The 17,232-nt window shown below is 39.4% G+C and overlaps 1 protein-coding gene and 1 non-coding gene across 4 annotated transcripts in view; one reads left to right on the top strand and one right to left on the bottom strand.

Moving 5' to 3' along the window:
* Positions 1 to 17,232, bottom strand: part of APMAP (adipocyte plasma membrane associated protein) — a 40,738-nt gene that overhangs the window by 11,981 nt on the left and 11,525 nt on the right. For 2 of the 3 annotated variants that reach the window (XM_090285949.1, XM_090285950.1), the window contains 6 exons: positions 16,390 to 16,505; positions 9,177 to 9,269; positions 7,578 to 7,694; positions 6,023 to 6,197; positions 5,307 to 5,441; positions 4,666 to 4,858 (listed from right to left, as the gene is read on the bottom strand). In XM_090285949.1, coding sequence (XP_090142075.1) covers positions 4,666 to 4,858; positions 5,307 to 5,441; positions 6,023 to 6,197; positions 7,578 to 7,694; positions 9,177 to 9,269; positions 16,390 to 16,505 — 829 coding nt within the window. The remainder of the gene's footprint in view (positions 1 to 4,665; positions 4,859 to 5,306; positions 5,442 to 6,022; positions 6,198 to 7,577; positions 7,695 to 9,176; positions 9,270 to 16,389; positions 16,506 to 17,232) is intronic. The other variant, XM_090285951.1, reaches the window with a different exon arrangement.
* On the top strand, positions 9,683 to 9,785 carry LOC150003044 (U6 spliceosomal RNA). The gene has a single exon (XR_016512840.1). It is a non-coding gene; the product is annotated as a U6 spliceosomal RNA (small nuclear RNA).

Genomic DNA, 17,232 nt, shown 5'->3' with positions numbered 1-17,232 from the left:
ATCTGAGAGACAGAAGCAAAAAAGAAAATACCATTTACTCTAGCAACAAGAAAAATAAAGTACCTAGGAATAAACTTAACCAAAGAGATAAAAGACCTGTACACTGAAAATTATGCAACACTGAAGAAAGAAATTAAGGAAGATACAAATAAATGGAGGCAAATACCATGTTCTTGGATGGGAAGAATCAACATCATCAAAATGGTCACACTACCCAAAGCAATTTACAAATTCAATGCAATCCCTATTAAAATACCAATGACATATTTCACTGACCTAGAACAAATCCTCCAAAAATTCATATGGAACCAAAAAAGACCCCCAATAGCAAAAGCAATCTTGAAACAGAAGAACACAGCAGGAGGAATCACGATACCAGACATGAAACAATACTACAAAGCCACTGTGATCAAAACAGTCTGGTACTGGAATAAGAACAGACATATAGATCAGTGGAACAGAATTGAAAGCCCAGAAATAAACCCAGGCCTCTATGGTCAACTAATCTTTGATAAAGGAGGAAGGAACATAAAATGGAGTGAGAAGAGCCTCTTTAACAAATGGTGCTGGGAGAACTGGACAGGGACGTGCAAAAAAATGAAACTAGACCACCAACTTACACCACACACGAGAATAAACTCAAGATGGATCAAAGACTTAAATGTAAGCCGTGACACCATCAAAGTCCTAGAGGAAAACATAGGCAGGAAAATTTCAGATATCCCACGTAACAATATCTTCACGGATACATCTCCCAAGGCAAGAGAAATAAAGGAAAAAATAAACAAATGGGACTACATCAAACTAAAAAGTTTCTGCTCAGCAAAAGAAAACATCAGCAAGATGAAAAGGAAACCAACCATATGGGAAAACATATTTGCCAATGATATCACAGACAGGGGACTGATCTCCAAATATATGAAGAGCTTATACAACTCAACATCAAGAAAACAAACAACCCAATTAAAAAATGGGCAAAGGACCTGAACAAACACTTCTCCAAAGAGGACATACAGAAGGTCCATAGGCACATGAAAAAATGCTCAACATCATTGGCCATCAGAGAGATGCAAATAAAAACCACAATGAGATACCACCTTACACCTGTCAGAATGGCCATCATCAACAAATCAACAAACAACAAATGCTGGCGAGGATGTGGAGAAACAGAAACCCTACTGCACTGTTGGTGGGAATGCAGACTGATGCAGCCACTATGGAAAACAGTATGGAATTACCTCAAAAAACTAAAAATGGAACTGCCTTTTGAACCAGTGATTCCACTGCTAGGATTATACCCAAAAAATCCTGAAACCCTAATTCAAGAGAACTTATGCACCCCTATGTTCATAGCAGCCCTTTTTACAATAGCTAAGTGCTAGAAACAGCCTAGGTGCCCGTCTGTGGATGAGTGGATCAAAAAACTGTGGTACATCTACACAATGGAATACTATGTAGCAGAAAGAAAGAAGGAACTCCTGCCATTTGCGACAACATGGATGGAACTAGAGAGAATTATGCTTAGTGAAATAAGCCAGGCAAAGAAAGCAAAATACCATATGATATCACCCAATACAGGAAACTAAAGAGCAACACAAACAAACGAACTAAATAGGCAAAGACTAGAATAGTAGTCAGTAGGGGGGAGGGGGGAGGGAGAGATGGGGGATGAGTAAGGAAAGGGTCTAGTCAAGGAACGTATATGAATCACTCATGGACATGGACAATGGGGAGGGATACAATTGTGGGAGAAGGGATGGGCGGGGAGGGGGGAGCAACGGGGGAAAAATGGGACAACTGTAATTGAATAACCAAAAAATAAAATTAAAAAAAAAAAATTAAGGATACACTAATTAAAATAAAGAACAATTTACAGGAACACAACAGTAGAGTGGATGAAGCTGAGAATCAGATCAATGATTTGGAATATAAGGAAGCAACAACCAACCAATCAGAACAAGAACAAAGAATAAAAATAAAAGAAAAAGAATAGTGTAAACAGCCACTGAGACAACTTCAAGCATCCCAACATTTGCAACATAGGGGTGCCAGAAGGAAAAGAGAAAGAGCAAGAAATTGGAAATGTATTTGAAAAAAAATAATGAAAGAAGAGTTCCCTAATTTGGTCCAGGAAGCACAGAGTCTGAAACAAGATGGAGGCCCACTCCAAGACACGTCAGAATTAAAATGCCAAAGGTTAAAGATTAAGAGAGAATCTTAAGCCCTGGTTGGCGTGGCTAAGTGGATTGAGTGCCGGCCTGCGAACCAAAGGGTCACTGGTTTGATTCCCAGTCAGGGCACATGCCTCAGTTGCAGGCCAGGTCTCCAGCAAGGTCCCCAGCTGGCGGCATGCAAGAGGCAACCATACATTGATGTTTCTCTCCTCTTTCTCCCTCCCTTCCCATCTCTAAAAATAATAAATAAATAATTTTTTTTTTAAAAGAGAGAATCTTAAAAGCAGCAAGAGAAAAGAAGATAGTTACCTACAGGGGAGTTCCCCTAAGACTGTCAGCTGACTTTTCAAAAGATACTTTGCAGGCTAGAAGGAAATGGCAAGAAATATTCAAAGTCAAGAAAAGCAGGGACCAAGAGCCAAGGCTGCTCTACCCTGCAAATTTATCATTTAGAATTGAAAGGCAGATAAAGAGGTTCCCAGACAAGAAAAAAATAAAGGAGTTCATCATCACCACACCATTATTATATGAAATGTTAAAAGGACTTATTTAATAAAAAGAAGATCAAAACTATGAACAATAAAATGGCAATAAATACATATCTATCAATAATTGAATCTAAAAAACAAACTAAGCAAACAAAAAGAACACAGACAGAATCATGGACACAGAGAGTGTTTTGATAGTTGCCAGATGGGAGGGGGGTGTAGGGGAATTGGTGAAGAGGTGAGGGGATTAAGAAGTACAAGTAGGTAGTTATGGAATAGCCATGAGGATGTAAAGTACAGTACAGGAAATGTAGTAGCCAAAGAACCAATGGTGTGGGGATTGCCTGAAGGAGTGGGGGATGCAGATGGAAGGAGGCATAGGGGGGAAAATTGGCACAACTGTAATAGCATATCATAAAATATAATTAAAAAATTAAATGAAACATAAAAACGTAGTATAGATAGGTAGTTACAAAACAGCCATGGGGGGTGTAAAGTGCAGTATAGGAAATGGAGTTGCCAAAGAACTATACACATGACCCATGGACATGGACAATGATGTGGGGATTGCCTGACACAGTGGGGGGTGCTGGCTGGAGGGGGGACAAGGGGGAAAAATTGGAACTGTAATAGCATAATCAATAAAATATAATTTTTAAAAAATACCCATTCTGAAGAAGCACACATTCTATCAAGGGAGAGAAACAAACACCCACCACCAAGAGATTACATCTTTGCTGAAGAAAAACTGACAGGTACAGAAACTGAACACTTACTACACTCAGCAAAGGGTGTACTGTGTATAGTCTCATTACATTTTTTTCAGCACCTAATGAAATGCTAGTATTCTTTCCACTTGACTGATGAAAAAAATTGAGGCAGAGAGACCATATCTGCCCATGGTCCCACAATTGATGTAGTCTTCTTCAAAACCTCTCTTGTTGCCCGCCCTATCATTCTGCCTTCTCCTAGGTTCTAGTGAGAACAGATGTTGGCTATGAAGCCAAGAAGACAAAGAGGAGGAATGTGTCGTTTCTGAACAGATCAGGATTTTCTACAATGACCCACTCAATTCAGAACAACACTGAAAGCCATGGGCCAGCCTGACTGAGCAGCCCCTTTCCAGGGCCCAGACACAGGGCCTGGCACCACATTGACTCAGTAATTGCTGCCTGGTATCTTCCAGGACTTTAAGTTACAAATATTTTAATATATATTCAAATATTCAATATCAATTTCAAATACTATTCAGACTATAAAATTGAGTTTTTTAAAAACAAGATTTCTGTCTGATAAAAGTACCTGTCTGTATCAAGTTACTCAATCTCATTGTAAAACATGTTAGGTTACATGTGGGGTATTTCACTGACATCACTGAAAAAATGATGAACATTTAATAAAGGCTGTACTGAGGGGTCATTTAAAGGCTTCACTGAAGGGCTATTGGTGAGGGTAGAAGTTTTTTTTTTAACGGAAAGAATTTAGTGTGCTAAAATGTCAAAAAGCAAAATTCTGTGGAGAGGGGTGACTGACAGGAGGTTCCAAGAAGGGAAAAGGGAGCAGGGCAGAATGGGAACCAAAGGTGAGTGGGTTTACATGTATGGCCACAGGAAGACACACCTGATAACCCTTTGAGGAGCAGTGTCACCTGCTAGCAGGAAGGGGGAGGCCACGTTGCAGAGTTTGGAGCAGAGGGCAGAAGGTCTGAAAAAAGCCATCTCACAGCAAGAAAAGCAAAGATGACAGGCAGGTAGAGGCCCCAAAAGGTCAGGATGGTGAGTAATGATAGAAACCCCCAGACCAGAAAACCAGAAGAAAAAAATCAGAGTTCAGATGTTTAAGTTTACATGTCAGGTTGAAGAATAAAAGGTCTTTTAAAGAAGTCACTAAAAGTACTAAATATTATAAACAGAACTAGAATTTCTAGAGATATAAATCAAAAGAAGTCATAATTAGATGCATCTTCTAATTATTTGGTTTTTGGAATTACAGTTTTCTGTTACCTTAAAAATCATTCTTTTAATACTAGGTCTCCCAGATAAGAAATCCAACATTGAAAACCCAGGGTTGGAGCGAATGGTTGACATGCAGACCCAATACCCTCCAGAGCTGCTGGGCCGGATGTTGTCTGGGAATCCAGGCAGGTTCTCCACAAACAGGTCGGCCCCTCCTTTCATCAGGCCAGAAATGTAGAATCTGAAAAATTCACCCAAGCAGGTGTGAGCAGCAGCGCCCCGCCCCCAAATTTAACCAAGCACCGAATTAGTCTTGGTTCCAATAAGTTTATGGAAACAACTATAAACATGTCCATTATAAACAAAGATATACCTACTGAAAGAGGTACTCATGAGCCCTGGGTCCAGCTAGACACAGTTTTGAAAAAAGTGGTGGATCAAGAGCCACTGGTAGGGAAAGGGACCTGGGATACACAGTCAACATTAAATTAAGTCTCGCAGACTATGACGCTCAAGTAGTCTGAGAAATGGGAGGAAAAAAATGCACCCTTGAGTTTGACATTATCACTGTTACACAAAGGAGAAAGTGCCCTGCTGATTCTCAGATTCTGTCCAGCAACACCTACATGCCCATCCCGAGCACAAAGAGCTCTGGTGAACACTGACAGCTCAGCAGATGCTACACATACCTTCTTATCCTTGCCATGGTTGTCTCTGCCACCAGGATGAAGTCCTCTGCAGGAGAAAGCTGCACTCCATTAGGGAACCGCAAATGGTCCAGTAAAACCCTTACTTCCTTGGTCTCAGTATCATATTCTAGTAGGCTGTGGATGCCAACAGCAAAAGGTCACACAGGGAGAGTACTGAACGCCCCTACTGGGTTGGGGCCTTGCTCCCCTTTGTGCAGGGACCTGTGGAAGGTGACTCAACTGTACACTAGAGTGACAAGGCCCCTGGTGGTTCCCTGCTCAAATCTGGTTCCAGGCTGGTCCCTAGGGGCCCTTCCCCATCCATGGCAGCCCTAGGCATCCTCTTCCAGACATGCCCCAGTTAGTTCTCTCATTGACATGGGAGCTGGCTCAGCATAGGGAGGCCACTATGGTTCCAGCCTCTAGAGGGGCAACCTAAAATCCAGGCCTGCTTGTAGGACTCTCCCAAACTGCCTAGACCACACCCGCACAGGGACTGGCCTATTTTTATTTCTTCTCATCAAAGACAGAGTAAGACCATCTTGCTCTGCTTTGTTGCATCCATCACCCATTTCAAGAAGCCATTAAGGTCCTATCTGAAATGCTGAAATGTTATGCTCAGAAATACACCCAATCCCAGAAATAATCAGCTCTGCTAAAGTTACCTTACCTGATTGATGATCTTACTAAGCAGAAGATATAAAATACACACTCACCGTCCATCATCCGTTCCTTCCATAACCAGAAGTAGATAATCTCGTCTTTGCCATTTGCTGCTAGAATCCGTAAAATAAATTTTCCTCCCATCCCGAGTTATTGTGAGGTCATTCACAAAGGACATCTTCCGCCCCTCAATGGGTATGTCAGAGGATAGCAACAATTTCACTTCGCCTGAAGCAGCAAAGAAGAAAAAGGAAGGAAGGAAGGAAGAAAAGAAAGAAAGAAAGAAAGAAAGAAAAGGAAAGGAGGGAGAAAAAGACTTGCTTTCATTCTAAGAACTTGTACGTCAATTATTTAAAAATATTATTTAGCACTGGCTGGTATGGCTCAGTGACTGTAAATCAAAGGATCAGCAGTTTGATTCCCAGTCAGGGCACATGCCTGGATTGCAGGCCAGGTCCCTGGTTGGGAGCGCACAGGAGGCAACCACACATTGATGTTTCTCTCCCTCTCTTCCTCCCTCCCTTCCCCTCTCTCTAAAAATAAATAAATAAACAAATAATATTATTTAGACTGATTTAAAAAGAAAAACTAAAATGGCTTCTCCATGCCACATGTTAGAAGACTTATTCCTTCTTATAGTAAAAAAAATGTTTTTCTTCCTTTCATCAGTTAACTGATGAATTTATTTTTAGACTAACTACATTAAAGAAAAACCCTTCCTTTAAGGATAAGGAACTTTTTCTTATCAAGACTAACGGACTTAAAAATCTATTAAAAGTCTTAGGAAAAGGCAATTTTCTATTTGTTTGAAAGAAAGAGAAAATGTTCTATTAATTTGCTTTTAAATAAATAAGAAAGGTAGTAAGTGTTTTAAAGAGTAGAATAAACATTTATTAAGTGTTAAGCTCTTTCCATGTATAACATTAAACCCTCACAACAACCGACATGGCAGGCGACAACATTACCCCTATTCGTGGATGAGGAAAGTTTGCGCAGAGAAGCCAAGTAACTTACATAGTCACAGAGCCAGCCAATGGCAGAGCAGACCCATGCAGTCAGTCTGTAGTGCCTGAACCCAGGGTCCCACGCACCACCTGTGATAACAAACCCCTCTATAGCATGACCCTCCCCTGCTAAAGCACATACAGCAAATGTTACACTGCTGGTCAAAGTGATATCATGACCAGTCAAGGGAGAGGAACGGGTGGAGGAGCTGGAGAAAGAAGATGAAAAGACAGAGATGTAGGGTAAGGATAAGAGAAGTCTAAGAGGCAAAAATACAGAAAGCCAAGACATAAAGAGAGACAAGAAAAACAAAGATGGAAGGAGTAGGTCTAACATCCTCAAAATAAGTCCTTTTGAGCCTGTGGCTAAAACACAAACGCCAGAAGAAATTAAGATATTAATTAAATGAACATGAGTAGGAATTTATATGGTATTTATATTAGCTGATATTCATAAGGCAAAGCTTTCAGTTCCAATCAATGAATAAGAAAATATTAGCATCTCCAGTAGACTGTATTGAACAAATCTACTAAATCCACTTATGCACATATTGTTTTAAAAATCTGAAATCATCACAGAAGGAAATAAAATATTGTCACATACGTTTCCAAGGATTTACTTCAAATAGTCCCTTGTATGCATCAACCACAAAAAGGGTCCCGTTGGGCCCTGCCCGGATGCCCAAGGGTCTACCACAAGTAGGTTCATCATCTCGGGTTTCTAGAGAAACAAATGGACATAAATTGGTGGCTGGTCCGATTCTGCCTGTGCCCCCATCAGTATACAAGCACCTCATCCATCCCTTCCTAACTATGCACAGCGCTGTAGAGAACAAAAAAAGACAACAACCTTGCAGACAAACCCACCCCCCAGTATTCTAGTCCCCTAGAATTTAGGACAATTGTCCTGCATGTCCAGAGGAACCACCTCAGAATCCAGATTTGGACATATGCACAGCAATAGGTACCAAAGAATTGTGTTCACATCAGCACCCCAAGATTTTAACAGTTAACTCAGGGATGTCATCAGGAACCAGGCTTAAATTTCAGAATCCCTGCAGAACCTCAGGAGTTGGAAGGTTAATCTCAACAGCCTGGAGCATGATGGTTTTCTCCCTACTGGCATAAAGGAAGAGTTACTATTTAATTCCTTAGATTAACTCCCTTGCTCTACTACTTACACTCTTTTAAAACCAGTGGCAATGCATATTTACTGCAGGGTACTTACTACAAGGATCCTTAATTCAGGGTGCCCACTATGGAGAGAGCTTACTGCAAGGTGCTTCCTGTAAGGTGCTTACTGTGAGTACCTACCAAAGGGTGCCCATTGTAAGGTGTTTACCATGGAGTGTTTACTGCAGAGTGTTCACTGCAGAGAAGCTAACAGCAGAAGCAGGGGTGCTTGCTGCATGGTGCTTACTTAGAGGCATTTAGAGTCAAAATATGGAGTGGAAAAAGGCAGGTTAAAGAACCAAGTGTAGAGTATGCTTCCATCTGATATAACCATGGGTGGCTGTAAACATCCATGAACATAAAGATATCTGAGAAGTTAGTCATTAATATGCCAATAACAGTTACATCTGAAAAGACTCTGGGGTAGTTTTTTCTTTCTTCTTTGTACTTTTGTGTTGCTTGCATTTCACAATGAAAATGCATCATTTTTACAAAAACATTCTAGCTATTAAAAAATGATAGCTAATATGAAGTCAGGACTCCCAGTGTTTGAACAGCAAGATTCTTGCACTCTAGTTTTCTAAAACTGAAGTGACTTCAGGGTATTTTCACTTTGAATGACACTGCTGAAATTTCTGAGAAGCTAATGCAGGAATTACATTCAAGCATCCAAGTAATGACAAAGTTGACTGCTTTGCTCTAGTAGCACTCGAACAACATCTGTTAAGCTTCAAGTTACCTCAAAAGTGAGCACAGGCCTCTGCAGAATGGCAAGTGGTAGGGCTGAGAAATAACTAGCAGTTGCCATGACCACTGCTTTCCTAGGAAACTGAGATGAAGGATGACAGCCAGGCACCATGAGGTCCAAGGACTACTGGCAAATGAAGAGCACATGGCAACACCCAAATCAGGCTATCTGCCAGTTGGTCAGAGCTCTTTTTCTCCAAGGGTGAACCTGACTTACACAGGCCATTTGGCACCTTTCTGAATGACTAAGAGACATATGTGGGGGAAATTGTCACTGACTTACTGCATGGGCCAGACCCAAACTGGGCGATGGTATCTACTTCACCATTTTCAAATTTTACAACCCGCCCATCTGCTGTACCAGTAAACATCACATCTGTTTAAAAAAATAAAGAAGAATGAGTATTACTTGGTTAGCCAAAGAACTGTAATCATACTACCTTCTACAACAACGGTAGCTTACTGGTGTTTTTCATCTCCAGAGAAGAAATGGCAGTTCTGAAGATGGAGAAGTGTTATCTGGGAACAAAAAGTCCTTAAAACATGCAGCAGCAAAATTGTTGCATCTGAGGCATCTGCCTGTGGGCTTGAGCCTGACACTGGAGCAAGGGTGTAGCAGACACCAGTTAGTGATAAAACCATGAGTATTTTCTACTCTCTTGGGCTTGGCACTCAGGGACACATGTTCATGTCTATCTTATATCAGTGTCTGCCTTTGAGGCTGATCATATCGAATTAAATGGAAGGAACTGCTAGGATGTCCCTCAGGATAAAATTAAAGCACATTAGGTGCTCAATTCAGCAGCACATATACTAAAATTGAAAAAATACAGAGATTAGCACAGCCCCACAGGAGGACGACATGCAGATTCATGAAACGTTTTATATATATATATATATATATATATATTTTTTAAAGTCCGCATCCGAGAACATTTTCTCATTTCTTTTTTAGAGAGAGAAGAAGTAAGAGAATAAAACATTAATGTGAGAGAGAAGCATTGATCAGTTGCCTCCCATATACACCCAGACTGAGGATCTTACACACCCAGACCAGGATCAAACCCTCAACTACTTAATTGAGCAGCTCTAAGTAGGTAAATGGCACAATGTTCCCACCAACTGAGCCATACAAGCCCAGGGCACATAACATAATTTTTAAATGTATAATATAAACTGTAGGGCAACCATCAACAAATTCTTTGTAAAAGTAACTGATATGCTAAGAAAGGACAGAAAGTGTAATCATAAAAATTACAAAAGAGACAGAAGACAAAATTAGGAACAAAAAACAAGGGCAAGAAATAGAAAACAGTAATAAATAAGGTAGTTACTAATCCAACTGCTTCAATTCTTACTTTAAACATTAATGGTCTCAATATACCAATTAAAAGACAAAGACTTATAAATCAGAGTAGATTTAAAAAAAAAAAAGACACAACTATATACAACTATATATAGTCTGTAAGAACCCACTTTAAATGTAAAGACACGTATACATTAAAAATAGAACACTGGCCCTGGCTGGTGTGGCTCAGTGGACTGAGTCCCGGCCTACATACCAAGGGATCGCCGGTTTGACTTCCAGTCAGGGCACACGCCTGGGTTGCAGGCAAAGTCCCCAGTTGGGGTGTGCAAGAGGCAACCACACATTGATGTTTCTCTCCATCTCTTTCCTCCTCCCTCCTCCTCTAAGAATAAATAAATAAATTTTTAAAAAATAGAGGACCAAACAAATATCATGCCAACACTGAACAATAGAAAGCTAAAATAGCTATATTAATTTCAGAGTGTCAACTTCAGAAGAAGGAAAAGTGTGAAGGAAAAAAACCCCGAATTTACATAATGATAAAGGGTCAATTCTCCATGAAGACATTCTTAATGTGTACATACCTAATAACAAATTGTCAAAATACATAGCTCAATCCACTATAAGAGTTGGAGACTTCAGCAAAATACATAGTTGAGCTAAATAGCATTATCAATCAACTGATAGGTAATAGATAATCCACTAGGTAATCCAACTGGTGAGAATATACATTCCTCTCAAGCTCACACGGGACATTTACCAAATTAGAACACATTCTGGACAAGAAATCTGAAGCCAACATCATACTCAATGGACAAAAACTGAAAGCATTCCTCTTGAGATCAGGAACAAGACAAGGATGTCTACTCTCACCACTCCTATTCAACACAGTGTTGGAAGTTCTGGCCATAGCAATCAGACAAGAAAGAGAAATAAAAGGCATCCAAATTGGAAAAGAGGAAGTAAAACTATCACTATTTGCAGATGATATGATAGTGTACATAGAAAACCCTATAGATTCCATTAAAAAACAACTTGACATAATAAGTGAATTTGGCAAAATAGCAGGGTATGAAGTCAATATTCAGAAATCAAAAGCATTTTTGTACATAAACAATAAGAATCAGAGATAAAAACTAAAAAAAAAAATCCCACTTACTATAGCAACAAGAAAAATAAAGTACCTAGGAATAAACTTAACCAAGGAGGTAAAAGACCTGTACTCAGAAAACTACATAGCACTGAAGAAAGAAATTAAAGAAGATACAAATAAATGGAAGCATATACCATGCTCATGGACGGGAAGAATCAACATCATTAAAATGTCCATACTACCCAAAGCAATTTATAGATTCAATGCAATCCCTATTAAAATACCAATGACATATTTCACAGATCTAGAACAAATACTTCAAAAATTTATATGGAACCAAAAAAGAGCCCAAATAGCCACAGCAATTTTGAGGAAGAACACAGTAGGAGGAATCACAATACCTGATATCAAACTATACTACAAGGCCACGGTAATCAAAACAGTCTGGTACTGGCATAAAAAGAGACCTATAGATCAATGGAACAGAATAGAGAGCCCAGAAATAAACCCAGGTTCATATGGTCAATTAATATTTGACAAAGGGGGAAAGAACATCAAATGGAGTGAAAAGAGCCTCTTCAACAAATGGTGTTGGGAGAACTGGACAGGGACATGCAAAAAAATGGAACTAGACCACCAACTTATACCATACACCAGAATAAACTCAAAATGGATCAAAGACTTAAATGTAAGCTGTGATACCATAAAAGTCCTAGAGGAAAAAATAGGCAGGAAAATTTCAGATATCCCACGTAGCAACATTTTCACTGATATATCTCCTAAGGCAAGGGAAATAAAGGAAAGAATAAACAAATGGGACTACATCAAACTAAAGAGTTTCTGCTCAGCAAAAGAAAACATCAGCAAGATGAAAAGGAAACCAACCATATGGGAAAACATATTTGGCAATGATATCTCAGACAAGGGATTGATCTGCAAATATATAGAGAACTTACACATCTCAACACCAAGAAGATAGACAACCCAATTATAAAATGGGCAAAGGACCTGAACAAACACTTCTCCAAGGAGAACATACAGAGGGTTCATAGGCATATGAAAGAATGTTCAACATCATTAGCCATCAGAGATGCAAATAAAAACCACAATGAGATACCACCTCATACCGGTCAGAATGGCCATCATCAACAAATCAACAAACAAGTGCTGGCGAGGATGTGGAGAAACAGAAACCCTAGTGCACTGTTGGTGGGAATGCAAATTAGTACAGCCACTGTGGAAAACAGTATGGCATTTCCTCAATAAACTAAAAATGGAACTGCCTTTTGAACCAGCAATTCTACTGCTAGGATTATACCCGAAGAATCCTGAAACCCCAATTCAAAAGAACTTATGCACCCCTATGTTCATAGCAGCGCTGTTTACAAGAGCCAAGTGCTGGAAACAGCCTAAGTGCGCATCTCTAGAGGAGTGGATTAAAAAACTGTGGTACATTTACACAGTGGAATACTATGCAGCAGAAAGAATAAAGGAACTCCTGCCATTTGAAATAACATGGATGGAACTAGAGAGAATTATGCTTAGGGAAATAAGCCAGGCAACGAAAGACAAATACCATATGATATCACCTAATAAAGGAAACTAAAGACCAACAGAAACAAACAAGCAAAGTTGAACCAGAGACATGTAGACAAGAAACAGAGTAACAGTTACCAGGGGGTGGGTGGGAGGGAGAGAAGTGGGGTAAGTAGGGGAAGGGTTTAGTAAATGAACTAGTATAAATAACCCACAGACATGGACAGCGGAGTGGGGATTGACTGTGGAGAAGGGGTGGGTTGGGTTGGGAGGGGGCAATAGGGGAAAAAGTGGGACAACTGTAATAGAAAAACAAAATTTTTTTTAAATTAAAAATAATTAAATAAAAAAAACCTGAGCACACACACACAAAAGAATCACAAAAATTCCATTAAATATTTATTAGATACTCTTTTCCTTCAACAAATATATAAAGGTGAATGGAGAAAAACCTAAAAAAATAAAATAAAGAACACATTCTGGGCAATAAGGCAAACCTTAACAAATTTAATAAGCTAGAAATTATATAATACCGGCTCTCAGACCATAATGAAATTAAACTAGGACTGAACAACAGAAAGAGCTGGAAGAATCCCATAATACTTGGGAGATTAAGTAACACACACTTCTATATACCACATGGGTCAAAGAAGAAAACTCTCAAGGGAAATTTTTAAAAAATTGAACGAAATGAAAATAAAAAACACTTTATTAAAATTTGTGGAATGAAGCAAAAGCAGTGCTTCAAGAGAAATTTTCAGCACCAAATGCAAACTGAAAGGTAACCGGTTCGATTCCAGATCCAGGGTCCATGCCTGGAATGTAGGCCAGCTACCCAGTTGGTGGGGTGGTGTGAGAGGCAACCGACTGATTTTTCTCCACACACTGATGTTTCTCTCTCTAAGAAATAAATAAAATCTTAAAAAAAAAGAAAACATACAGTGAGCATCACACTTAATGGTGACAAACTAGAAGCTTTCCCAACAAGATCAGGAACAATGCAAGAATGTCCCCTCTCACCACTCATTTATAATATTATAATAGAAGTCTTAGCTCATTCCATAAAACAAGAAAAGGAAATAAATGTCTCTACTAATTGAGAAGAAAGAAATAAAATTGTCTTTCTTCACAGATGACATAATTGTCTAAGGAGAAAATCCAAAAGAATCAACAACAAAACCAGGAGGTTTTGCAGGATACAAGGATCAAGACAGCATGATAATGGCAAAAGAAAAGGCAAATAGATTCAGTGGAACAGAATAGAGTCCAGAAACAGAGCCACACAAATACAGTCAACTCATCTTTGACAGAGGAGCAAAGGCAGTATAACAGAGCAAAGACAGTCTTTTCTACAAATTGTGCTAGAAAAATTGGAAAACCACATGCACACACAAAAAATCTAGACACAGACCTACAGACTTTACAACCTTAACAAAAATTAACTCAAAATGGATTTAAACATAAAATACAAAACTACAGAACTCCTAGAAGATAATATAAATATTAACTAGTTGACCTTAAGTGTGGGGATAATGTTTTAGATACAATTGTAAAGACACAGTCCATGAAAGAAAGGACTGATAAGCTGGACTTCACTAAAATTAAAAACATCTGCCCTGGCTGGTGTGGTTCAGTGGATTGAATGCCAGCCTGTGAACCAAAATGTTAAAGGTTCGATTCCTGGTCAGGGCACATGCCTAAGGTACAGGCCAGGTCCCTAGTTGGAGGCATATGAGAGGCAACCAATAGATGTTTCTTTCCCTCTTTTTCTCCCTCCATTCCCCTCTCTCTGAAAATAATTTTTTTTTTTTAAATGTAAAACTTATGCTCTATAAAGACACTGTTGAAAATGGAAAGACAAGTTACAGACTGGAAGAAAATATTTGCATGCTGTATGATTCCAACTATATAAAATTCTGGAAGAGATAAAAACAATGAAAGTAGTAAAAAGATCAGTGGGTGTCAGGGCAAGTTAAAGGGAGGAAAGGATAAATATGCAGAGCACAGAGGATATTTCAGACAGTAAAACCACTCTGTAGGATACTAAAATAATGGATACATTTTACATTTGTCCAATCCACAGAATACACAACACCAAGTATGAACTGCAGTGTAAACTATGGCCTTCGGGTGATGATGTACCAACTATAACAAAAATACCATCTGGTGTGGAACGCTGATAATGGTGGAAACTGTGCATATGTTGCGGGAAGGGGTATATGAGAAATCTCTGTACTTCAATTTTATTGTGAATCTAAAACTGCTCTAAAAAATAAAGTTTATTTTTTTAAAACTAAAACACATTAATTGGTGACTGATTACTCAAGTACCTCCTTGGGCTGGTGCCTCTGGCAGCCGCCAGCAACATGCCAGCCATCCCCCAGGACAACTTCTAAATACGGCAGCAGCAGCAGGCCTCTGGGGTCCTCCCCTGCTGACTAAGCAGCCCCTCTCCCCGCAACGTTCCCCTGCCCCGTGCCTAACCAGAAATGTCACCAGGAAGATAACTAGTTCCTTGATCTGGTGACAGAGTACAATGAGACATCTGACCAGGGAGAAAGAAAAAAGGCAAGAAAACAATTCTCTTTGAAAGTTTAAAAATAAATCACTTTAACTCCTCCAAGTTCTAGTTTTGATTTCCAATATTTTATTTTTCACCAAAAAAACAATTTGCAAAACTGTATTAATAATGAATGTCAATGCCTTTTTAGAGGAAATATGAAGTTCTATCATGAAGTACCTATCCCTCTTAAAACAATTCTGACTGCCAGAAAAACAAACCATTGCAGAAATGCTCCAGTGTTTGGGTCCTGCATCACACAGGAGGTCTGGGAAAGACAAATAAATGGTCAATAACATGGAAGGAGTGGTCTTGACCCGTCTTCAAAACAAAACAAAGGGAAAACCGCAAAAGCAACTGTCCACAACTACTTCACAGAAAACATATGGTAGTTTGAAGTAAGGAGCAGAGTGCCCAGTTAAGCTGCTCAGAAATTCTCACACCATTTTAAATACAGCAACTTTAATTTTATCTTTTGATTCCAAAGCTTGATTCTCATTCTAATAGAAAGTGCCTTGTTTCAGGTTGTTAGAGACTCTAGTATTAGAACCAGATCCAATTCTAGTTCGTAGGTTTGGCCAATTCTGAAGAAAAAGAAAAAGTGGAAATATTAAGAATCATTCATATTCTTTTCAAAAATGAAATCTATACAAACTTAGCTAAGAAACAATGTCCTGTCAAGAAATATCTAACTTTGATAAATGAACTAAACATCAATGTCTGCATTTTTCCTTTCTTTTTAATTGGTCCAAGAATTTGAGCAGAATTAAGTGCTCCCTAGACAAGAACTCAAAATCCCCCAGTACTGAAATAGCCTACAACTCAAAGAGCTGAGAAGCTCCCACAGGGTGTCTACAATATCTGCAGCTGAAGATGTTGAGGGCTCCCCAAACCAGGAGCAGGGTGCCAGCAGCTGTTCTTACAGAATCCCCCCTTTAAGCAACAGACAGCCTCAAAGACAACCCAGGCAGACTTTGCTGGTCCAGGGCTTAACTTACCCCCAATATTTGCTATGGACTCTGGTCCAATAAGTTGATTTTCAAATAGCCTTTCCGCCTGTCGTAACTTCGTATTTGGTTGCAGAACACCAAGTAAGAGAGGGGGTTCTTTAAAGCTGTAAAATAATGCAATTATAGGGATTTGTCTATAGTAAATACATGAAGAAAGTGTTTACTAAGGACCTATGACATTCATAATTCCATTTGATAAAGAGGGTTCATTCCAATAATATCTTTATTTGCCAGAAATATAAGGTTTAAGAAAAAACTGTCCTCAGATGGTAGGTGATCTTGTAATCACCTGCCACCTGAGACCACTCTAGGGCCTCCACCCACCTTACCTCTTTATCACCCATCCAATGCCTCACAACAGGTTAGACCTCCTCACACCCCCTGATTCACACACCCTGGCATTTATACTGCCAGCGGTTGCCCTCCCATTAAAGTACAATGGAGAAAACAAAATTGCTTGTTGATGGTGAAAGAGAATGAAAAGTCCCACTACTAATGGTGTCACAATTCATATTCTGAAGAGAATTATGGACTTCTTCTTGATCAAAACATAAATAAAACAAAGAATAAAAAAAAAAAGTCCAATGGAGTTGGAGGAGAGCTGTATGGACATTTTGTAGCTGACAGCCTTGCTTCATGGAGAAGACAGAAGAAATGAGAGGAGTCCATCAGGAACTGGTGCCACGGGTCCATCATCCAGCACAGGTGCACCCTCAGGACCCACCTGACTTCTCTCTGAAGACATCTTCCATTGGGCCCTGCCCCCCTCCCTTCACTCAGCACTCCAGGAACTCTTTCCTCTCCTGAGGTCCTTCCCTCCACATGCAAATA

This window comes from Furipterus horrens, unplaced genomic scaffold (assembly GCF_987537825.1).
Source record: "Furipterus horrens unplaced genomic scaffold, mFurHor1.1.pri manual_scaffold_8, whole genome shotgun sequence".
Classification (NCBI taxonomy): Eukaryota; Metazoa; Chordata; class Mammalia; order Chiroptera; family Furipteridae; genus Furipterus; species Furipterus horrens.
This window is presented reverse-complemented; position numbering and strand designations above follow the sequence as displayed.